Below are 25,813 nucleotides of genomic sequence, written 5' to 3' on the forward strand. Positions count from 1 at the left end.
AAGTAAAATGGCTAAAGTCTTCCAGGTAATTGATTAGGGCAGTGGTGAGATAAAGCTCCTGACCCCAGCTTAGGGTCTTACTAGAAGCACGTCACGTCTTGACTGAATCTCTTCCACTAAAACCCCTGTGCTCCTTTACTGAGGGTTTCTCTGACAAAGCCTGGACTACCTCACTAAATGAACTTGACCACCAGTCATCCATTCATCTCACAGTAGTAGAGTGTCTTCTATGTACACCCTGCAAGTATAGGCTTTGGTACAGGAGACTCCTGAAGAAGAGTCCCAGGTTCTGCTGTATGTTCAACTTAGCAGCTACAGCAACATGAAGCAGCTACATATACTTTTTCTGCAACCACCCCCCACATACTTATACACAAATGTGCACACACATGCACAGCATATAGATGGCTCCCCTCTCTTACCATCCTCCATTCATCTCAGCAGCCCACATACATACACTTAAACAGAGGAGTCTCCATCAATTTCATGTTCTTGAGTAAGAGAATATGGGAATCAAGAGACACTGATTTTAGTCCAGAGTCTGCCACTAATTAGCTATGTGACTTTAGGCAAGTCACCAACTCTAGAACTCATTTTCTTTGGCTGTAAACTGAACCTACAGAGAAGAAAGGACCTCATGCTCTGGTTCAGAGACCTGGGTTGCTTACCTTGATCTGCCTGCAGATGAGGTCTCTTGTTATGTTGACTTTTGCCATCTTCTCTTAATGGATTCAACGGAAGGATGCTATATAAAGATCTTCAGGACCCTTGAGCATTCCAGCGAAGCCCAGGTCCACGTGACACACATTTAATTACCTGGGGAGGGAAAATCATCAAACCTTGGGGGATGAAATAAGATGGCTTTGGAGCCTTGATTTTACCCACAGAACAGCCTACCAGCCCTCTCAGTAAATTATTGCCTGTGACTTGTGACATGGTGAGCTGGCCCTGCCCTACAGTGTTGAAAAACCTGTGGAGGGTGAAAGGCATAAGGGAAGAGGGAGACAGTGCTCCACAGCCACAACCACAGAAAGTATTAGAACAAACACTGAGTAAGTATACTTCACCAGAAAATGGGGGGGGGGGGGTGGATATGTGTATGAAGGCAGATAGTAGCATGTCCTAAAAATAAGAACGTGGTACACAGCAAGAAAGAGCCAAGTTTCACTTGTTTGTATGAATCTGTGGCAACCAGTCTGAGACTTTTCATTATGCTTCCAATACCTGACCCTCAGTTGGCTCTCATCAAAACCATATCAGTATCATAGACAGAATATACAACCCTTTAACAGATTCACAGAATCAAAGAGTAGACGGAGATGTAATGGAACCATGTCCAAGATCCAATCTGATAAAGAAATCCCTCTTCGATATTCTGACAGGTATATGACCTCTTGAAGCAACCTCTTTCTGCTTTACAACTCTGATGGCTAGAAAGACCTAGTAATCTCATTTCTGATACTTTACTATAAGAAAACTCAAACTATAAGAAATAAAAAGTTCCATACACAAGCATATTCATCACAGATTTTATAAAACTAAAAAAAATTGCTGTTCCAAGTTTCTATAGTTAAAAAAGGGTTCAATAATGTATAGCCATGTTATATTTTGCAGTATCAAAAATGCTACCTATGAAAGAAAGGCTTATATCACATCTAATGTTATATAACATGATGTTCTTTCACTAAATAATAGTATCAGTTATCTTTTTTCATTGCCATTTCTCTCTCATAAACTTTTTCTAATGTAAAATTTCAAGCACAAACAAACTAAACTAGAATAAGTATAATGACTTGCCGAATGCCCATCCCCAACTTTGGTAATTATAAACATCTAGCTGGTCATGTTTTACCTGTACTCTGTCCATTGATCCCCCAGAAGAATTATTTTAAATCAATTCTCAAACACATTTCATCCATGTATATCTCTACAGAATAAGGAGCTATAAAAAAGCAACCATAATACCAATTATCACACTTAAATAATTTACAATACTTCATTGGTAACATTAGTCAGTCAATGTTCAAATTTCCCCTCTTGCTCAAAAATGTCTTTTTACAGTGGTTATGTTTGAATTAGGACACAAATAATGTTCACACAATAATGTCCACACATTTTGTCCGTCCTTTAAATTCCTTGCAGTCCATGACAATCCTTCCTTCCTCTTAATTTTTTCTGTCACTTATTTGCTAGAGAAATCATGTCACTTGGTCTGGAAAATTTTCCATATTCTGGATCCACCCAATTGGATCTCTGTGGGTTCCCTTCACATGTTTCCCCATCCCCTTTATTTCCTGTGAACTGGGATGATAGGATGCAGGTTCAGATTTTTGGCAAGAATACTCACAGTTGATGCTGTGTACGTTCTATTACATTCTGTCAGTAGTCATGTACCATCCTGTGCCTCTTTTTTTGTGATGACGGTTATATTTTGAAAAGGAAATACAGGGTGAGCAAATGTAGGTTTACAGTTGCTCATATGGAAAACAATACAACAGTTAATGTTATGCACTCGCTATACACTAGGAATTGTGCTAAGTGCTCTATATTTATTCCTTTAAGAAGCTTCTGTTATATGCTAGCTACTACTCCAGACCCAGGGAATGCTACAGTGATTAAAACAGGCAAGTTCCTTACTTTCATGGTACTTACATTCTATTAGGAAGGGATAGATAAGAAACAATAATACAAATAAAATAAGAATATATCCAGTAACAAAAAGTGCTGTGATGAAAACAAACAAGTTGATATGAGAGTGATTGATGGGCTGCTTGTAGACTTGAGGTCAAAGAAATGCACCGCACGTTTACGGCGTTTTCCGGCTGCTCAGCATTTGAGCCCCTTCCTGTATTTTGGTGATTCCCCTGACTCTGGTGGGAGGCAGAGCACCCTCCCACTGAGAAGTGAAAATGGTGGAAACTCAGGTTCTCTTTCACAGGCTCCCTTGAAACTATGAGAGTGGACCAAAAAACCTCAGAATTTATTTATAAAAATTATATCTTTACTCTTACATGTTTAAACTTCAGTCACCTTCAAAGTACTCTCCATTTGATGCAATACACCTACCGAGACATTTTTTCCACAGCTCGAAACAGTTTCTGAACTCATCAATTTTGATGCCTTTTAGTGCTTCTGCTGTTTTTTGTTTCACCTCTTCCACATGGGAAAAATGTTTCCTTTTGAGGATTTTTTTCATCCAGGGAAACAAAAAAAGTTACTCAGGGCAAGATGGGGTGAATAGGGAGAGTGGGCTGCGGGGATGGGGGTGGGGGTCATGCCAATTTTGGTCAAAAACTGCTGAGCACTCAGAGCAGTGTGGACAGATGAGCTCATAAATCACCCATCATGAAATGGGCAAACACACTAAAGGAAGTCTTCAAAAAGAATTCACTGAAGCCAAACACAGCCTCTCACAACACCACCATCTGGTACACTGATACAAATGAGTTCCTAAAACATTCACCTATCCAGTGGGAGAAGCCTATACTAAAAAGGCTCACACTCCAGAAGATAATTCTGGGTTTTTCTGGGGTCCCCCCTCATAGAGTGTGTGAATATGGCCCTGGCTATGGCAACCAGACACATCAGACCCAGATCTTAACTGGGATCTGGCGTCAAAGAGTGAGAGGACATAGAGAGTCCTTGCTGGCAGCAAGGGGCAGCTATAATGACCATGAAGGTGCAGTGAGCTGGTCGTAGTGGTAAAGCTATATAAGAGGTAGCAGTGACCTCATGGACGGGTTCTGTAAATGATTGTGACTGTGGATCCTGGCTGCTACCCAGTTTCTTTTGTTCTAGCCCATTCTTCAATCCTGGCTTTGTAACCTTCCATGATGTTTCACGAGTGTCCCTAATATCCTTTCAATTAATTAATCAGCTGGAGTTTTCTGTTGCTGACAACTACAAATCCTGCCTGACACAGAGAGGCTCTGTGAAAAGATGACTTTTAAGCCAAAACATAAATGACAAGAAATCACAAAAGAACTAGGGGAGGACCCTTCTGAGCAGAGAACTAGTGCTAAGGCCATAGCAGGAGACTGGTTCAAAAAGCTTGTATGGTAGATGCCATTACTATTATTTCATAGATGATGAAGTAGAATAATAGACATGAAACAATTTTTACAATGTTACACAGCTAATAAACTGGAACTGGAACAGGAACTCAAACCTAGAATTGTACGCACACTCTTCACCACTATGATACATAATTTCCTGGAGTAAAGATCATTATGAGAATCTACCAAAGGAGCCAAACTAAATGATCAATTTTCACTAGTCATTCATTAATAAAACATTAACTGAGAATTTATCAAGCATCATGCTAGACATGAGGGAATACTGAGATGAAAGAGATAGTACATATAACTAAGGCAGCAAAGAGTCAAAGGCAAAGGCCTTTAGCTAAGATTGGTGTGTGGCTTGGAAATACTAAAAGGAGCAACACGAGGAGCCCTGGCCAGGTGGCTCAGTTGGTTGAGAAGCATCATTCCCATACACCAAGCGGTTGTTGGTTCAGTTCCCACTCAGGACACATACCTAGGTTGAGGGTTACATACTCAGTTGTGGCGCTTATGGCAAGCAACCAACTGATGTTTCTCTCTCACATAGCTGTTTCTCTCTCCCTGCCCCCACCACTTCCTCTCTAAAATCAATTAAAAAAACATATCCTCAGGTGAGGATTAAAAATTAAAAGGACCAAAAGGAGGAGAAAGCAGAGAAACCAGACAAACAAAAAAACACTACAATGCATGTAAATGGTAAAATGGAAACTGGAGTTTTAAAATAATATCAGACTAATATGCAGAGGTTTCAAAAACCAAACATCAAGCCCTGACCAGTGTGGCACCTTTGGTTGGGCGTCATCCTGAAAAGCTAAGGGCTACTGGTTCAATTCCTGGTCAGGGCACATGCCTGGATTGCAGGTTCAGTCCCTGGTTGGAGGACATACGAGAGGCAACGGATCAATGTCTCTCCCTCATGTTGATGTTTTCTTTCCCTCCCTTAATTTCTCCCTAAACATAAATAAATAAAACCTTTAAAAAAAAGCATAAAATTGAATAACTCAGTTGGCATTTTGGTGAACATTTCTGTTCCCACCCTAAGAAGAAATCCCTCATTCTAGGGCATGGCCCACCTACCCTCTCAAGGAAACAGGAATCTCCTGCCTTCCACAAACTTTAGAGGCAGACAAGCACAAACAGAAATATTTTTAAGTGGGGATTATTTAAAAGGTTAACATTAGGAAAGAAATACCCTCATATCTATCAAGAAACAACTAGTTTCATACTTCAGTCCAAAAGTCTCTCAAATACAAATAATCAGATCAATAAACGGTTATTTGAATATGAAAAGGTTTAATCATGGCCAAATTTTAAGAGCATTACTTTAAGGCTCTGAAACAGTCAATTCTACATACTAAAGAACTCATAGATATGGAAGGATATGAATGAATGACTTGGAATTAACAAAAGGAAGTTTTATACATATGATTAAACACTAAGAAGGATCGACTACATCGAGGGGATTTCAATCTCTGGTGCAACAAACTACCTAACGTTCAGTTCTGTCAAGAGGCAAAAAGACTGACGTGACCTCAAGTACCCAAAAGTAAAATTTTCAATGCCCACTATGCCAGATACTGTGCTAGACTTTGAAAATACGGCAAAGAACAAGCCACACATAGACCTTTCTTTTCAAGGGCACACAATATGGTTGTCATCAATTAAATATCATGACATTAATGGGATAGTATCTGGATCATATACGTACTCTACAGTGTTAGCTAAATCTGAATTCTCCTAAGACCTGTGATCTGGGTTCAGTGGCATGGTTCCAACTATTCTCCCTTACTTCCCTCCCTAACAGAGAAATAAAGCTCACCCTGAAGATTCCATTATAGGATGGTGGGGTACAGAGAGTATAATGTCTTTATCACCTCTGCTAGCTTTGAAATGCAAGATCAGGAGGGGAAAAAGTGACTTTGCTGAAAACAAAGGAACTCCATATAAAATATGCAGACTATATCCACAGTAGCTAAAAGGTGGAAACCACTCAAATGTCCATGAGCTGATGAATGGATAAATAAAATGTGGTACATCCATACACCAGAATGTTATTTGGCCATAAAAAGGAATGTGGTACAAATACATGCTATATCATGATGAACCTTGAAGATATTATGCTAAGTGAAGAAGCCCACATAAGCATATAATTCCATTTACATGTAATATCCAGAATAGGCAAATCTACAGAGATAGAAGTAGATTTCTGGTTTCTTAGGGCTGGAGGGAATGGGGGATAGAAGGGTCATAGCTAAAAAATGTTTTCTTAAAAAAAAATATTTGAACTGAGCCCTGGCTGGGTAGCTCAGTTGGTGGGAGAGTTGTTCCCTGCACAAAAAGGCTGCAGGTTCAATCCTTGGTCAGAGCACATACCAAGGTGGGGTGCATATAAGAGGCAACTGATAGATGTTTCTCTCACATCTATGTTTCTCTCTCTCTCCCTGCTCCCTAAATCAATAAACAAATCCTTGAGTAAGGATTAAAAAAACATGAAATTGTGCTTTCCCTTTCCCATAATACCTCGTGCTCTTTCTTTCCAACTTGGGCCTGGCACAGCTCCTGCAAAGAAAAAGGGTGAAAAGAAGGGATGTTCTGCCATCCCTTCACAAGGCATCCGTGGATGCCATCACATCCACAAGAGCATCCATGGAGTGGGTTTCAAGAAGCATGCCCCTCTGGCACTCAAAGAGATCTAGGAATTTGCCATGAAGGTAGGAACTCCGGATGTGTGCACTGACACCAGGCTCAGCAAAATCCCCTGGGCCAAAGGAATAAGGAATGTCCCGTATCCGGGTGCGGCTGTCCAGAGAACTTCATGAGGATGAAGATTCACCAGACAAACTCTAAACACTGCTCACCTACGTACCTGTCACCACTTCCAAAAATCTAGTTAACGTGGATGAGAACTTCTGATTGTCAAATAAAGTTATGAAACTGCCAACAACAAAGAAAATATAAGTGAAATTTACATAAAATTAATCATTTTAAGGTGCATGATTCAGTGGTATTAGTACTTTCACAAAGTTGCGCAACCATCACCTCTGGCTAGTTCCAAAACCTTTTCATCACCCCAAAAGAAAACCCCACACCCAAAGCAGCCAGTTTCTATTCCCTCTTCCCCCCAGCACCTGGCAACTACCGATTTGCTTTCCACATCTGTGGATTTTCCCATTCTAGGTTTTTCATATGAATGGAATGCTGCAATATGTGACCCTCTGTGTCTGGCTTCTTTCACTTAGCTTACCACTTCACACTCGTCCATCCGCATTTCATTCCTTTCTATGCCTCAGCTAGTACCGCTGTGCCATGTTGTATTTATCCATTCATCTGTCATCTGTTGGCTGTTGTGAACAGTTCTGCTATGAATATTCGTATACAAGTATCTGTCTGAATACCTGTTTTCAATTATTTTGGATATATACCTAGGAGTGCAATTGCTGGGTCACATGACAATTCTATATTTAACTTTTTGAGGAATGACCAAACTGATTTCCACAGCAGCTGCACCACTTTAAATCTCACCAGCAATGTACAAGGGTTCTAATTTCTCCACATCCTCACCAGCACTTGCTTTTTTAAAAATTTAAATTATAGCCATTTCAGTAGGTATTAAGTGGTATTTCATTGTGGTTTGGGGTTTCTTTTTGAGGTGATAAATATGTTCTAAACTTGACCATGGAGCCCTGGCTGGGTGGGTCTATTGGTTGAAGCCTCATCCCATATGCTGGGGGGGGGGAAAAGGTTGTGGGGTTTGATCCGTGGTCAGCTGGGGCACATAGGGGAGACAAACGACTGATGTTTCTACTTCTCTCTCTCTTAAAATCAATGAAAAGTATTGTTGAGTGAATATTAAAAATTAAAATTGACCACGGTAATTGTCATATGTATCTGTGAGTATACTAAAAACCACTGGATTATGTATACACTTTAAGTAGGCAAATTGTATGATATGTGAATTATATCCCAATAGTTATTATATTAAAAAATGAACTACTGACATAGGCAAAAATACGGATGAATCTCACAGATGCTGAGCAACAGAAGCCAGACATAAAAAAAGTACATACTGTATGATTCCAATTATATGAAGTTCTAGAACAGGCAACACTGTAGTAAAAATAAATCAGAAGCATTACCTGGGGCATGGAGATTGACAAGGAAAGGACACCTGGGAACTTTCTGGAATAATAAAAAGATTAGTCTATATACTGATGAAAGTATGGTTACATGAGTATATCCATTTGTCAGAATTTTACAATCAGGATTAGTACATTTTAATGTTTGTAAATTTTACCTGAAAAATGGAAAGGGATGAGTAGAAAGCAGGGGAGGTATAGAGGAATTAAGAATGGCAGCATATTAACAGTTATTGAAATAGGATGATGGGTGCACAGAGGTTCGTTATTCTGTTCTAGTCTTTTTACTTCATATATATTTGGAATTCTAAGAAAAGCCCTTTTAAAAATCTTTCTTTCCTAGTATAGAGACATGCAAAACATGGAAGACTGATTAATGAAATGGACAACCACTAATCACATATAGCTGAAAAATCAGGCTCAAGACATATATAAGGCCATCCCAGCCTTGGTGAAAAAAAGGGACAAACCAAAACATATACGTACCTATGATGCTACAGTAAGAAAGATACGCACCAAAGCTATCAAGTCCTCTGGTATGACAACAGGTAATTTTTTTCCTCTCTGTTCCTTTGTATTTTCCAAGTACTCTATTATAAATATTTACTGCTTTTATAATACAGAAAAAGCTGTTAGGAACCACCTTTGGACTAGAAGAAACCTGAGTTTGAATCTGGCTCTACTACACACCAGGTTGGATGATCTTGGGCAAAACTATTTAGCTTTGGGCTCCTGGGTCTTTGTTTTTTAATCTGCCATGTAGATGTATATAATGATACCTATCTCATAGAGTGGTTGGGAACATTGATGAGCTAATATACTATAAAACACTTAGTACAACACTGCACACATGGTAAGTGCTCAAGAAACACTGGCTATTTCTTCACTGTTACATGAATAGTACCCACCTTAGTGCTGCTGGGAGAATTACATGGGATACCTGGATAATTTACTATGTGTGAGTGATAATATTATTTCCAATAAAAAAATTGTTTAAGAAGGCCTTCTCACAGTAAGTTAAACATAGTTAGTTACCATATAAACCAGAAATTCCACTCCTAGATATTTAACCAAAGAAATGAAAACATATGTTCACATAAAAACTTGCACATGAATTTTCATAGCAAGTTTATAAGAGCCCCAAAGTAGAAACAACCTAAATGTCCATCAATGGAGAGATAAAATGTGGTATAGCCATAGAATGGAATATTAAGCCATAAGAAGGAACAAAGTTCTGATTCATCTTACAACGTGGATGAAACCCGAAAACATTATGTTAAGTGAAAGAAGCCAAAAGGCACAAAAGAAATATATTGTATGAATCCTTTTATATTAAATGTCAAGAGTGGGAAAAGCTGTAGAGACAGAAAGTAGACCAGCAGCTGCCTAGGGCTGAGGGAGAAGATGTGTATCATTAGAGCGGGTGCTGATAGTTAAAGGGTGTGTGTGGGTTTCTTTGGGGGGCAGGTGATGAAAGTGTTCTGGAATTAGAGAGTGGTGATGGCTGCACAACTTTGTAAATATATTAAAACCTGTAGAATTATATACATTAAAAGGCTAGATTTTATGGCATGTGAATTATATTCAATTTTGAAGAAATTCCCAAACTCTTTTTTTTTCCTCTACCTCAAAATGACAACTTTTGAACATTTAGTCCTCACCCTTTCCTTTGGCTGTCTCCTACCATGAACTATAGTTATTTATGTGGCTTCTCTTTCTTAAAATACTAAAAACAGCCTGAAGGCCAGCTCTTCATCTGATTCACCTATGGATGTTCCTACGTTTCCAAGGAGTGATGCAGGCTTAACAGGTGCCAATAAATACCTACGGAATGAATAAAAGCATGACTACCTTACATATACACAGGGTTTTAGACCTATCAGTGTTTTGTTCATGCTTTTAATTTGAACTTTACAAGAATCCTGTGAGGAAGTTGGAAAGTTATTATCCCCATTCAACAAGGGAGAGCTGAGGCACAATGCTCTGCAGTGCTGAGGAAGAAGCACTGGCCTGAGGTCCAGTCTTGCGCTCCAGGCCAGGCTCTGCCTCCAGCGGGCTGTGTGATCGGCCCTCGATGAGGCATTTCACTCTGTAGCCTATTTCCCCAACTGTAAAATGAGAGGTAGACTCTGACATGAGCTACAAAACCCCTTTCAATGCCACTGCCCTATAATTCTGAGGACACACTGCTAGGGAGCAGCAGAACGGAAGTGGAATCCAAGTCATCTGTATTCTCTTTCCTGGGGACATGCTGCCTCTCACTGCAGGAAGCTGCCCCCAGCAAGAGTGACAACTGACCCCTTTTCAACATTCTGAATTATGCAAAAGAGGTATGCAAGTTTCCTTTCACTCTATTTGTGGTGATTTTTGCATTGGAGCATTCCTATATAGTAAAGGGGAAAAAATGCACTTCCAGTGCAAGAAGGCCATTGGAACTAGCATAATAAAATAGAGTTGGGCTGTGAAGTTGACAGACTTAAGGTTCAAATCCCAGTTCTGCCACCTACTTTCTGTGTGACAGTATTTCTAAACCTTGGTTTCCTAATCTATAAAACAGGGATAATAATGCCTACCTTTGCAGAGTGATAAGGAATGGAAGAGCCATACCTGCCACTGAGCCTGCTAAATATTTATAGAACACTTGAAGCATTTTTAAAATGTTATTTTACAACCACTCATAACAACCCTACAAAACAGGTATTATTATATCCTCATTTTACAGATGAAGGATCTGAAGCACAGAGACGTTCATTTGCCCAAAATGGAGAGTCAATCTAGATGGTTTAAATGCAGGACCCACACTGCTGGCCATTAAAAAAGTTACTGGCCCTGGCTGGTGTGGGCAGCGGCCTGCAAACTGAAAGGTCACTGGTTCAGTTCCTGGTCAGAGTTCATGCCTGGGGTGCGGGCCAGGTGCCTGGTTGAGGGCGTAGGAGAGGCAACCCAGGCAGCTGATGTTTCTCTTACTCTTCAATGTTCATCTCCCTCTCTTTCTCTCTCCCTTCCCCCTCTCTAAAAATAAAACCTTTTTTTAAAAAAAAAAGTTACTATTACTATCTGTAATCTGTAGTCTTGCATAAAAGAAATTTTGCCTCCTGCCATTTGTTAGGGTTAAGCTAAGGAATCGCAATCACCTTCACTCTGTTGGTCTCAAACCCAAATTTAAAGTGTACCCCCGTGTCATGGACTAAGCTGGTGGACGGCACCTGGAAAAGGTGTGTTCAGTCAGACCATCAGCAAAGCATCTTTGGAAAAAGGGTTCTTTGCCATCTTTGAGGCTCCAGGCTCAAATGAGTCCGTATGGGGCTGACTGAAGCTTTCTCGGTTAAAGTCCATCCTAAGAAATCCTTTACTTTGTGGAGGACTCTGAATAAAAACTAGCCTTGATGTCTCTCTGCCTGAACAGGTTCTGTTTTGCCATTTGAGCCTTGTGAAATCAATTTCCTTGATGTTTTCAGAAGTTTGCTTTTCAGTGGTCATAGTTAATTTACCTGCCTTCTCCCAAGGCCACAATTGATAGTGGAAAGGAACAAAAACAGAAAAGGAAGGGAGCATATTTTTTTATAATGCTGTCTTCTCTCACTGTATTTAAGAGCCTCTGCAGTCTTGAATTTTGCCTTTAGCTTGCAACTTTCCAAATCCTGCCACGGTTTAAAGTACTTCTCATAAAGACGCCTTTGAAGTTTCATCCTCAAACTTTACTCCTAACATAAAGGTCAAAGAATTAAGCCAATAAATTTGGAAGCACTTCCTTCTAATTCAGTTGCAGCTGTGCTATATACAGATGTCTGACTCAAAGGGGAACAGGTAATCATCAGCACCCAAACACTCAGATCTCAACTGATGAAGTTACTTGACCCGAAATGCCTGATTCCCATTCTGAGAAAGGTTCTCCGAAAAGTTCTGAGGTAAGCATAGTTTTACACTTTTTGAAAACACAATCTGGAGGTGATGAATAAGGTCAAAATTCTACCAAGGTTCTGATCCTAACGCAGTGCCTCCAAAGAGCCCTTACAAAGCCACCTAGGCAAGGTCCGACCCTGTTCTGCCCGAACCCAACCCCAAGAAATGGGGTTAATACCTCCCCAGATGGCTACAGGGAAGATTAAGGGCTATTATTCTTGGCCTCTAGCTCTGTCACAGCTCTAGCAGTTGTGACCTTGTTCATCCTAAAATAAGACAACCATAAAAGTGCAAACAGCGATCCCTGAATCAGACTCCACAGTAGGGTGAGAACTGTCCTTCTACAAGGCCTTTGGCACTGCCTCCTATATTCCAACCTGTTGGCTGCATCCTCCTCTTATTCAGGCCTCAAGTTTTTAAGGTATTAGTCACTAATGCCACAAAGCCCTTTGAGGAGTCAGCAGCTATTACTAATGGCACAAAGAATGAACCCCAGAGCTCTCAGGGTTTCAAGTCAGGTCTGAATTCACTGTGAACAAACCAAAGTGGTACTCCTTTACCCTATGCCTGGGCTCTTGAGGGCAACCAGTGAGGTCTAGTGGAAAGCATATATTGTATCATTTAGTCCTCATAAACCCATTACTGAAGTGGATACTGTCACAAATCTCATTTCAGAGAAAACTGTAGCACAGAGAGGACATGTGATTTACCCTGGGTCACACAGCTAAGAAAGTGCAGACAAGGGCTCAAATATCAGCCCTACTACTACTAGCTGTATAACCTCCAGCATATTTTTAAATTTTCTGGAACCTCTCTCTGTTTCCTCATTTGTGAAGTGGGGATAATACCTACCTCCTAGAGGATTTATAAGAATTAAATGAGGTATTATAGGAAATATGTAAGTATTGTAAGCACAAAATATGGTATTATATGCATGTTACTTTTTTACAGCTCGAAATGACAGAATTTTTATATCATTTTAACATAACAGGATTTAAAATACTAAAAGATCACTTAATCCAATTACCTACATGAACTCCTACCTACACATCCTTGATAAGAAGTGGCAAAGGCTCTGCTTGAATACCTCCAATAACGGGTAACTCACTCCCTCACTAGGCAGCCCATTTTGTTTTTGGAAAGCCAAACTCTACCCTTTTGGAATTTCCATCCTTTGATCCTAGTACTGCCTTCCAGAATCACACAAATAAAGTCCGGTTCCCTTTCCACATGATGGTTCTTCAAATATTTGAAGGCAGGTATCATGTTACCCCTGGCTTTTAGCTTTGGTCCTTTCAGCTCTTCCTCATCTATCACAGTCCCAGAAGAGACAGACCTAGGTTTGAACTCTGATCCTTTCCCTCTGATCCTTAGCTGTGTGACCTTAAGCAAGTTTTTTAACATCTCTGAACCTGTACCTTCTTATGTATAATACGCAAAATGATTTTCACCTCACAGGACAGCCATGAGGGTTAAGTTAGATAAAGCAAGAACACTACTTAGGACAGAGCCTGAGATATAGCAGTCACCTTTTAGGATGTATGCCAATTAGTATGTATCTCTCCAAGTAAATTAGATTAAACGTAACACCAATGGATTGGTTTCTGATGGCAACTGCCAGGGCTTGGGTTTTGGAAGAGCTGACTGAAAGAAAGCACGGCCTAGGAGCCATATGGGCCATCTGTGACGGTGGCCCAAAGATGCAGGGGAGAAGCTGGAAAGTTGAGGATGAAAGAAGAAAGAAAATGGGATGTGCCATTAAACCGGTGACCAAAAAGAAAAGGTAATTATCACCATATTACATGTTGTCTATCACTTCTTCTCTGACACCCAGAACTCCACACATGGGCCACATTTCCCAATTCAAAAAGGAGAGAAGAAAATAAAAATAATTAAAATTCCGGGTCTTCCCAGTAGCTGGCCCTTCAAGATCCACAGATGTTTATTGACAATCTTCACTTGTATCCTTCAAGATCCTGAAATTCAGGTGTGTGCAAATACCTTACACAGGGTGTCCCATGAGTCAATACTGTGTTCCTTTCAGGGAAAAAAATTGTCAGCTGGGTGACAACTCTAAAACTGGCAAAATTGTAAACGTTAACACCATCTCCATAGTCTACATATTCTCTTTCTTTCAGTAACCCCAAGGGAGGGAGTCCCAGGCAGAAGTATGGATTGTTGTTCAATTACTCTGCAGCACCGACCCAAATTGAGATGTGACTTGAACATAAGTGCCCTCAAATAGGTCAAAAGAAGGAAGAATGACAAGACTCCAGAATTAAGGTAGCATGATCCCAAACTATGGCGGAAAAGGTCATTTCCCACTTGCCAATGCAATATACCAATCTGCAATGAAGAAGGAATCCACTGTTAGACTCAGCCCAGCGGAGCTTTAATAGTTACTCTCTGGTCTGTCATAGAGGTTCTATCAACAGCCAAGATTCAATTCAATCTATTTAAAAGTATAAGAATTATGTCCTGACTGGTGTGGCTCAGATGCTTGGGCATCTTCCCATAAGCAGAAGTCATTAGATTCCCTGTCAGGGCACATGGCTGGGTTACAGGTTCAGTCCCGAATGAAGTGTGTAGGAGAGGCAAATGATCGATGATGCTTTCTCACATCACTGTTTCTCTTCCACCCTTTCCCTCTCTAAAAATAAATAAATAAATCTTAAAAAGAAAACACCAAAAGAACCTCCTTTAAATATATATATTATACATATAACACACACACACATATATATATATATATATATATATATATATATATATATATATATATATTACAAGAATAAGCCAGAACTTAAACCAGAAATAGCCTTAAGTAGTTCCTTCACCTAGTGAACAGAGACTGGCCACTCAAGAAGAATTGTAAGGTACAGAAGAGCGTAGTGCAGGCCACTGGGAACACTTGTGGCCTAGGTGGGGTTTTCAGAATGTCTCTAAGTCAAGATGTGCCCTCAGAATAGTTTTCTTCTCAAAACTGTTTCAGGCTTTGTTAAAAGGAAACTTAACTGTCACTTGACCCTGATCATCCATTTACTCCTTCCGTGGGAAGCCTGGCCAGGTTTCTAAACTCACAAACTTGAGAGGAAAACTTTAAAGTTGCCCTGCCCTCCCTCAGGAAGCTAAAGAAAGTCACAGAAGAAAAGGACTTTGGGGGAAATATTCAAATGAGGCTGTTAGACATCAGTCGTGAGTCCCCATACCTCTCTTCTACAGATCCTGCTAGCACATCTGCAGAGGAGAGCCTGAGGGCGCTAAGCAAATTCAACCTGGCTGACAAGGGGGCGTCCCACTGAGCTCTCTGTAACAAGAATTGGATCCTGCTGGTTCGAAAACTCTCTTCTACTCCACACTTCCTATTTAGTCTTTTAAGTGACGATTGAATAGCCCCCGTCCGAAGTAAAGGCCCTCAATACCGGCAATACAGTTGCCTGGTGGAAATACCTTGGCAGAGTTCAGTTTGGTGCCAGGATGGGTCACGGAAGGCATGTGCGGCTGCCAGAAGCCTGGACACGGACACACACACACACACACACGAGACGGAGAGCGAGAGGGAAAGAGGGGAGGGACAGGTGGGGAAGCGAGAGAGAGAAGAGAGAGAAGGAAACTAAAAGAACAGATCAGGTAAGCGTTGCCCTCCCGGCACTTCAACCTGCTCCATTTTTCCTGAGACGCGCGCCAGATCAGATGTCAAACAAAAACTCCGCAAAAAAGTCCCGGGATGGGACGACTTCCACCTTTCCCACGGCAGAGGCTCTCCGGACTCCCAAAGCCTTTTTCTCGACGTCCCGGCCAGCCCTCCATGACCATCCCAACCCCGGCCCACTCTGCCCTTCGCCCCAGAGGCCTGAACCCGGCGCGGGACATCCCAGAGCCCCGAAGTGGGCGAGCTCAGGCCGCCGGGCCGACACGGCTGGGTCCGGCCCAGAGGGAGCGGCCCGTGTGCCGGAGCTCCGGGAGCCAGTCCTCGCCTTCACGGCCGCGGAGGGCAGGGGAGGGCGGCCACCCATACCTGTCAGGCCTCTTCCCAGGACCGGCGGCGGCGCAACTTCAGGAGCCCATGTCCGTCTGGGGGCCCGGCCCCTCTCCCGGGAGGGGGGGCGCGGATCCCCGGGAGGGGGCTGGTGGTCCCAGGCACCTCTAGCTCCTGCCCATGCTCTCCGCCCGGCGCCTGGCCGGGGCCGGACAGCGCCTCCGCCCGCCCCTGCGCACCGTCTCACACCCGCGCTCACACACACTCACACTCCCTCGCGCGCTCTCACACACGCACTCCCCTCCCTCCTCCTGCTCTGTTTATCTCCTCCAGCTGTCTGGGGACCCAGGAGAAGCCCAACACCGCGCCTGCGCCACGCAGTCTCCGCCCCCGCCCCGCACCTCCCAGCCGGCCGCTACGCTACGCAGACAGCGCCAGGCCGTTTCCAGAATGGCGAGCTGGGTTCCCCCACCACTCGCGCGCGGTCAACGTCTGCTGCCCGCGGCGCCTACTAACATGCTAGTGGGGGAGCCCCCTCACCGCCGCGACCAATCCGCTTTGCCGCTCGCCAGACCGGCAGCCAGTGGGCGGGAAAGCAAGACTAAGCCCTGGGCATCCTGGGAGTCGTAGTTTTTCTCTGTGAAAGAGTTTCTGGAACGTGGGCCCACCCCACCCAGTTGCCCTTAGTTACTCAGACGCACCTCCCACTCAACATCCACGTAAAATGCTCCCTCAAGTCGCTTCTGTGACATACGTAACGCTTGCCCCTGGCTCCCCAGAGCCCCATGCTGTCTCCCAAGAGGAGCCCCAGAATTGCGGGACCCTCAGGCTAGGGCCCCAGGGGTCCTCAGAGCCAAGCTCAACATACTCCTTCCTCCCCTGGGAGGATGCATATTCTCCACACTTGTCTTCCGGGCATGAAGAAAGAGAAGAAAAAGGAGTCAATTCTACACGGAGTGGCCTAAAGGGGAGCCAGCCACACTCTCTCTGGTAACCCTCAGGCTGGTGGAAGAGACAAGATACATCTGAGACTGGTGGAGGCACTGTTGTTCCCACTTCCGATGAAGAGAAGCATTTCCAGCCTTTTTACCTCCTTTCTAAGGAAGCTCCCAAGGTGACAAAGGGGGCGTTATGCTTAACCAGGCCCCACCCATGAAGATCCTCAAGTCGGAAAAGGAAGACAGTGTTATCTTCTGAGAGTGGAAACTTTTCACTCACCTATAGGGTGCAATTTGTTGTATAATAACAATACTTTGCTTTTATTGAGCATTTCCTATGTCAGCACTGTGCTGAGTACAGTTCCTTATATAGGTACTGTTACTATCTATGTTTTGCAGCAGATGAAGCTGAGGCATAAAGAGGGTAAAAACAACTGGCCTGGGGTCTCAGAGCTGACAAGGAACCAAGTAGACGTTCAAACCCAGATCTGCCTGACTCTAGAGTTCGAACTTTCGTTTTTTGTTTAATCTTTTTTATTCCATTAAATGGTAATGGGAAAAATGGTATCTTTTCCATTACCATTTAATCCCCTTATGCCCCGCCCCCCAAGTCCGAACTTTTGAACACTTACCTGTCCCTCAAGTGAGAACCAAGCAGCATTCCCCTCCCCCGTATCCAGGAAGGACTGGATATACAGTCATGTGATACTTAATGCTAGGAATACATAGTGAGAAATGTGTTGTTAGCTGATTTTGTCGTTGTTCAAACATTATAAACCTACTTGATATAGCCCACACACCTAGGCATATGGTACAGCCTCTTGCTCCTAGGCTACAAGCCTGTACAGCATATTATTCTACAAGACAACATGAGATTAAATCAAGCATGAGAGAAAATAACTCAATCCAGATACATGGTAAACTGGAGACGTGTGAGGCTGCTACTACCAGAGCAACATGACATACTGTTTTACAGCAAACTTTTTTTATAAATAGAAAGAGTACACTCTTAAATAGTAATAGAAAGTTTACTATAGTAACTACATAAATACGTGACAGTTGTTTATCATTATCAAGTGTTATGCACTATACATAAAACTGTATGTGCTATACTTTCCTATTACCAGCAGTGCAGTAGGTTTGTTTACACCAGTATCACCATGTGGGGACTTCTGGCCAAGATGGAGGCATAGGTAGATATACTTTGCCTCTTTGCACAACCAAAAGAAAGACAACAACAAATTCAAAACAAAACAAAACAAAAAACAGAACTGCCAGAAAAATTGAACTATATAGAAATCCAACAACTAAGAAGTTAAAGAAGAAATATTCATTGAGCCTGGTAGGAGGGGTGGAGAGGATAGTGGTAAGGCAACAGCTGGAGGAGTTGGTGGTCCCACATTTGCATGTGGGTAAACCAGGAGGAACAACTAAGGATGGAGACAGACAGCACAACCCAGGGTTCCAGTGTGGGAAAATAAAGCCTCAAAACCTCTGACTGTAAAAACCTGTGGGGGTTGCAGCGGTGGGAGAAACTCCCAGCCTCGAAGGAGTATTCATTGGAGTGACCCACAGAGTCCTACAATGTACACAAACCCACTCACCCAGGAATCAGTACCAGGAGGGCCCAATTTGCTTGTGGGTAGTGGGGGAAATGACTGAAAGTGGGCCAAGAGCCAAGCAAGCAGCATTGTTCCCTTTCTGACCCCTCCCCCACATATATAGTGGCCACTCTGCAGCACGTGAGTTGCCTCACCCTGGCAAATACCTAAAGCCCCACCCCTTGCAACATAACAGGTGTGTCAGAACAAAAAAAAAAAAAGAAATGGCCCAAGTGAGAGAACAGATCAAAGCTCCAAAAGCAGAACTAAGTGAGGAAGAGATAGCCAACCTATCAGGTACAGAGTTCAAAACACTGGTAATCAGAATGCCCAGGGAAATGGTTGAGTACGGTCACAAAATAGAGGAAAAAGTGAAGGCTACACAAAGTGAGATACAGGGAAATGTACAGGGAACCAACCGTGAAGGGAAGGAAACCAGGACTTGAATCAATGATTTGGACCAGAAGAAAGAAATAAACATTCAACCAGAGCATCACCACAATCTCATGAGTAATGTACTGTGCTACAAAGTTACTGCTGGCTAAGACCTCACTAAACAATAGGAATTTTTCAGCTCCATTAAAATCTTATGGGGTCAATTGCTGACTAAAACATCATTATGTGGCTCATGACTATATATATCTAGTATTTACAGTGTTTGTCCAATGTTTATCATTCCATGAGTTGCTTGTTTCTTCTTCTATCTCCCTACAGCTAAGTGTACACTTCCTCTCAGCGCATTCTGAACAGCTCAGCCAGGAGTCAGGCCTGAAGTTCCTGCAGGTTCAGCTCCTTGCTGAAGTGCAGCGAGGGTTGCAGCAGGTCAGTGGCTACAGTGGCCTCTGAGGCCATCTATGAATTCTCTTCAGGGCAGATGATGTGAGCATTGTTACATTAGTGGGAGGAAACAAATACTGTGAAGACAGCTAGCAGTTTTTTGGTCTTCTTGGATGGATGATACATACTCTGGAAAAGAATGGTGAAAATACATTCTGTGATGTGGATGAAGCATGGTGCCCCCTGAATGGTACTGTTGGCCTTGTTGTATAACTGCCGATCCTCTATACATGACTGTACAAATGAACCTATGACTCCTAAATTCATTTGGACAAACTGTAAATTCAACGTGAGTGGCATTCCAGTACAATGTGTACCTTATTCCACCACTAGAAAGAGTATTCAGGCGTGGGTCTCCCCTTCAACACCTTATAAGACAATAAAGAACAATTTAAACATGTAAAACATGGGGCTTTTCATGTAATTGCATTTATACTACTTACTGTTAACTTGATTAAAATTATTTGATTAGAAAGAAGATTATGAATTACTCTGCAGCTCCCAAAAGGTAATATCTCCCTATTTGGAGGAGTAAGAACCTCCCCTTGTGAAATTAGCTTTGTGAAATGCCTTTTTCCTGAAAATATTGTGGGTCATTTCTCCTGATCTCTCCCCCACATGTGTCCCACTGAATATAACAAGTCATAAACTTTGCTCCTAAAAGAAAGCTTTGAGATCCTCTATCCACAGCTGCCCAGGTTCAGCTGAAACCCTGGTTATGATCACTGGATCAATTAAACTGAACACCAGCTAACATTTATTGAATATTTACCATGGGAGGTAAGTGCTTATTAGTGAATCAAGTAATGCTCTCACAAATCACATGGCTAGAAAGTGGTACATGAAAGGTTTTCTTAGGCTCCGCCAAGGAAGAAATGCCAATCAGCCACAAAGTTAGGCAGTATAGAGCTTTATTGGGGTTTGTGCACCTGGGCGAAGTTCCCCAGTCTGCAGAGTGGAGCCGAGGAGGTTGCCAAAGAGGTTGTGCCCAAGCAGGGAATATGGTGTTTTAATTTGGTCAGCTCTCTTCGTGGGAGCTGGGGATTGGTCCCCTTTGAACAAAGCGGCAATACATCATTGGTGGTTCTCCTGGGCATGTTGCTCTGCGGATATCCGCTTTGGCAAAGCCTGCCCTTTCGGCTCTCTGGTTTGACGTCAGCCGTCTTTTCCGGATTGTAGTTCAGCCGCCATTTTGTGCCACCCCGCCCATCTTGACAGTACGGTTGGTATAAAAATCCGGATTATTTGAATCCACAGCCTCAGTGGATTCAACAGAGCATTTTAAGCGCTCATTCTATGCTGGCATTGCCATAGAGGATCTTAGAAATACCAACAAAGAAGTGTGGGTGAGATTTCTGTGACTTCTAGAACACTCCTTGGCATAGAGTAGACACGGTAAATATTTGTTGTCAGAATGAACTTTTGCTGGTAGGGAGTGGATGATAGGAAGAGAAAGGATGTTAATAATAGCTATAGCTGCTATTTATTATTTTCTACCAGGAACTCACTTGTTCTTTCATGAACTCTCTTTTCTACATATGAGAGTAGAAACTGGTCATAATGAATAAATTATGCATATATGATATACGTGTATATCTATGTACACACATATACATTCGCAGACACTAACTTATTCGATCATCACAACTACCTTATGAGTTAGGTATTATTCTCACAGAGATTCACAGGAAGATTAAGTTCAGAATCAGACACTCCTGCCAGCCATAGGTGTTTTCAGATCAATTTAACAGAGAACTTTCTAACCAGTGGAGCTGGATTACTCTGGAAGGTTGTGAGCTCTCTCTCATTGGTAATATTCGGGTATAGGGCCCATGAACTGGAAGGTTGCAGGTTCAATTCCCAGTCAGGGCACATGCCTGGGTTTCAGGCCAGATCCCTGTTTGAGGGTGTGTAAGAGGCAACCGATCAATGTTTCTCTCCTTCTTTCTCCCTCCCTTTTCCCTCTCTACAAATAAATAAATTAGACCTTTAAAATAAATTAAAAAATAAAACATCATTATTATTATCTGTACTTTCCTAAATGTTTGAAATAGTTTACAATGAAATGGTTTTAAAATTCTTAAAGTTTAAATGAGGGGACAAAAATCCATCTTGACACAGGCCTGTCTAAAAGTTAAAGGTCCATATCTGTACTATGGTAATGAACAGGTACCACTTCTATTGTTTTTAGAATTTGTGGTTGCAAAACCTTTGGGAGTATGGTCCAAGTCATTGTTAGAAAAGGTTCAGACCCACCGAACTCAGTTAGCATTTTTGTTTTACCCAGGAGAAAACTGGGTAAAGAACAATTGGGTGACTTGTCTAAAGCCGCAAATTGCTAGGAGCCTGCTTCTCTGTCCAGTCCAACTGGTCCATCAGGAGTATCCAAGTTCATTTTAAACACACAGCACCTGCGTGCAGCTGTTACCTCTACTTGGAATCACTCTCTAATTCCCATTTGTCTTGCCACTCTTCTGTTCCTTCTCTAAAACCTGACTTAGCTAGACTAAGAAAGAACTGGCCAATCTCATACCCCAGCCTTGGGTCTGAAATTTAAAGTCAAGTGGGCCCTAATCTGCTCCCTGCTCAGCACCCTCGGTTTTCTGTTCAGTCCTTCCTAGGAAAATAAGTTCTGTCTCTCAGGGCAACACATTTTCTTATTTGCACTGCTCTGATCAATAGACGGTTCTTAATAATAAAGATCTTACACTTATTTGTCTCAACTCTGTTCTCTGTAGCAACATAGATTTGAATATTAAATGAGGTGACATGTGTGCAAACTGTAAAGCCCTGAGCCAACGTGGTGAGAGGTAGCAGGAGTGGTAGTCATAATGACCCCTTTTACCCTTAAAAAACTTCAGATAATGAATACATCTCTCATATCTCCACTGTGTCTTCTCTTTCCTAAGTGAAAGGTCTCCATTTATTTTCAATTATGCCAATAAAGGGGCAAAGACTGCCACTAGTGGAAATACTCAAGAGATTACATCAGGGAATCCTATGGGCGCCCTGGCTAGTGTGGCTCTGTGGATTGAGTGCCAGCCTGTGAACCAAGGGGCCACCAGTTTGATTCCCAGTCTAGGGCACATGCCTGGGTTGCAGGCCAGGTCCCCAGTAGAGGGTGCTCAAGAGGCGACCACACATTGATGTTTCTTGCCTTTCTCCCTCCCTTCTCCTCCCTAAAAATATATGAAATCTTTAGAACAAACAAACAAACAAACAAACAAAAAAAGGGACCCTATGGCATTTCCAAAAGAAACATTTTGCAAGTGTCTACACAGTGATGGTCCCACTAGAATGGTTAGCAGATCGGTTGAGACTGTTTTCAGTTGCAAGTAATACATAACCTGACTAGTAGTGGCTTTAACCCATGAGGCTGAGTTTTCTCACATAACAAGAAGTCCTGAAGTAGATGACTGTTGTAACATAATTAATTTCTTTTATTTTCCTGCTCCAGCATCCTCAGTTTTTCTCTGTGGTGACGAAATAATTTCTGCAGCACCAAGCATCAAATCTATGTTCAAGGAATAAAGAATAGGGAAGGGGCCCTGGCTGCTGTGACTCAGGGGATTGAGTACCGGCCTGAGAATCAAAGGGTTGCTGGTTGGATTCCCAGTCAGGGCACATGCCTGTGTTGCAGGCCAGGTCCCCAGTAGGGGGCATGCAAAAGGCAACCACACATTAATGTTTCTTCCTCTCTTTTTCTCTCCCTTCCCCTTTCTGTAAAAATAAAGAAAGAAAATCTTAAAAAAAAAAAAAAAAGAATAGGAAAGGGGAAGCAGCACTAGTTGCCTTTTATTAAGAAAGCAAAAGCTTTTTAGAAGCCCCTCAATAGATTTCTGCTTATATCTCACTAGCCAGAAATGTTTTGTAACCACCCACAGGGTAGGTCTGGAAAAGTCTGAAAAGTGATTGTCTAGCATTTCCAGCCTCTGCGTTGCCAGAAGGGGCAAAGGAAAACAGGTCAATGAATAGATATTGGATTAGCCAACCAGGAGTAATCTTCCATGGTTTTGGCAGAACGCAGAGTCCAGGGGTCAAACCCAGTTTTATATGATTAGACTCTCAGTGGTACCAGTGTCCCCAGTATTGATCAAAATCAGGGAAATGACTCCTACTATTCAAGCTCACAAAAAAATGGATCAAATAGAATCCCGATGTTTTCGTGTGTGATGGGGGACAGTTGTTAACCTTGCAGATGAAAGAGCAAAGTTCCTTTCCCAGGGAGTAGGTTAGTGCATCCAGGCTTTGGAAAGCCAAGATTCTGTGACCTGTTGGGCGAGCGTGTTATTTCGCTTCTCTATGCCTCTGTCAGTAGGGCGTGTCATGTGGCACCATCCACTCGACAAGAATTATAAGGAGAAATCAGCGGTATGCATGTGGAACAGATTGAAATAATGAAACTCAAATTTTAAAAACCAGCAAATCAGAGAATAACACTATGAAACTTCAAGACTTACTATAAAGCTATAATAATCAAGACAATGTGGTATTGGTGAAATAGACAAACAGATCAATGGAACAGAACAGAGAACCTAGACATAGATCCACACAAATATAGTGAACTGACGATATTTCACTATCATTTACACAGGAGCAAAGACTATTCAATGGAGAAAGGATAGTCTTTGCGATGAAGAGAGCTGGAACAATTGAATATAATATGCAAAAATATGAATCCTGACCTATACCTTTGTACCATATATAAGAATTAACTTAAAATGGCTCATGAACTTAAATGTAATACTTAAATGTAAAACTACAAACTTCCAGGTGAAAATGCAAGAGCAAAGTTTTATGACTTTGAGTTAGGCAATGATTCCTTAGGTATGGCAACAAAGCATGATCCATAATGAAAAGCATGATGAATTGGATTTCATAAAAATTAAGAACTTTTGTTCTTACAAAGTTACTGTGACATGAATAGACAAGTCACAGATAGAGAAAAGATTTGCTAATCACATATCTGGTAAAGCACTTTTATTGAAAACATATGAAGGAGGTATATAAATAACTCTAAAAACCCCAATTGCCAGACACTGTGCTAGGTGGGGGGGCGGGCAGGTGCTGTAGTGAATGACACTGACCCAGGTTGTGGCCCCATTGGGAAGACTAAGGCCAAGATTTAAAAAGGAAAGGCAATGTAGCATGAATGGCCCCAGGCTAGGGGATGTATGAGGAGTGAGAGTGGCCCATAAGAGCTTCCCTCACCTAGTTGTGAGGCATGAAGAAAGGGTTACTGAAGAGTGACATTTGAACCCTGACCTCCCAGGAAGATCCATGATATGAACATATTATTTTAATTGACGCACACATACCAATTTTGTCTTTTCACAAAATTCTCCAAACCCTTGCTAGTTAAAATGCATTATCACCAGCAACATTAGTATTAATACAGAGTTTGTTAGAAATGTAGGTTCATAAGCTTCATCACAGACCTACTGAATCAGCAACTGCATTTAAACTGGATATGTATAGAAAGTTTAAGACAAACTGTCCTAAGGTACCTTGATCACAGAAGCTGTGGTTTTTGGACTTCATTCATCCTTAGTCCCATTAGAATGTCAGCTTCATGAGGGGAGGACCTTTCTTCCATCTTATTTTCTTCTGCCTGTATATGGTTAGAAACTCGGGCTGAGAGCTGGGAAACCTTCTGCATTTAACCTACACCTTCTAGTGCTCTCACAGAAGATCCATAGAATACTAAAGCTGGGAGAATGAACCAGTACTGTCTATTAGAACTACCTGTGATAATGGAAATGTTGTAAATCTCTGCTGTCCAGTATGATAGGCACTATTCACAACTATCTATTGAGCATTTAAAATGTCTAGTGTAACTGAGAACTGAACTTTAAATTTTAGTTAAGGCTCTGGCCCAGTAACTCAGTTGATTAGAGCATTGTCCTGATACACCAAGGTTGTGGGTTCAATCCCTGGTCAGGGTACATTCAACCAGTGAATGCATGAATGAGTGGAACAACAAATCTCTTTCTCTCTAATAAATCAATGAAAATAATAAACAACAAATAAATAGCCATACTACATTGACATCACAGATTTAGACTATTCCTCTAATCTATGGACAGGAAGACTGAGGCTTCGGAAAGTGTCAGTGACTTGAGTAAGATCACACCACGAGTAGAGATAGGCATCTAGGTGTGATTTGACGAGCATTAAAAGTAAAGTGCATTGAAGTCAGAAACAGACAGACCTTGGTCTCTGGTACTGATTCACCCATGACACTAGGCAACTTGGATAACTCCTTTGGGCCTTACATCTCTTCTGTAAAAAGAGGCATTTGCTTGCTATAAAATCCCTTCTAACTATTCACGTTGAATGGTTTTGATTGGGTGATTTG

General features: G+C 42.0%; 1 protein-coding gene and 1 pseudogene across 2 annotated transcripts in view; one reads left to right on the plus strand and one right to left on the minus strand.

The window, feature by feature from the left end:
• WDTC1 (WD and tetratricopeptide repeats 1) overlaps nt 1-16,443 on the minus strand; it is a 65,166-nt gene extending 48,723 nt beyond the window's left edge. Inside the window, exons 1-2 of one of the 2 annotated variants that reach the window (XM_037149297.2) lie at nt 16,119-16,443; nt 669-816 (exon numbers count right to left, since the gene is read on the minus strand). In XM_037149297.2, coding sequence (XP_037005192.1) covers nt 669-716 — 48 coding nt within the window. In that variant the 5' untranslated portion in view covers nt 717-816; nt 16,119-16,443. The remainder of the gene's footprint in view (nt 1-668; nt 817-16,118) is intronic. The other variant, XM_037149296.2, reaches the window with a different exon arrangement.
• LOC119052468 (NADH dehydrogenase [ubiquinone] 1 alpha subcomplex subunit 12-like) lies at nt 15,578-19,858 on the plus strand (annotated as a pseudogene).
• Nucleotides 19,859-25,813: the final 5,955 nt, after the last annotated feature.

Source organism: Artibeus jamaicensis, unplaced genomic scaffold (assembly GCF_021234435.1).
Source record: "Artibeus jamaicensis isolate MK-2021 breed Jamaican fruit bat unplaced genomic scaffold, CSHL_Jam_final scaffold_847, whole genome shotgun sequence".
NCBI lineage: Eukaryota > Metazoa > Chordata > Mammalia > Chiroptera > Phyllostomidae > Artibeus > Artibeus jamaicensis.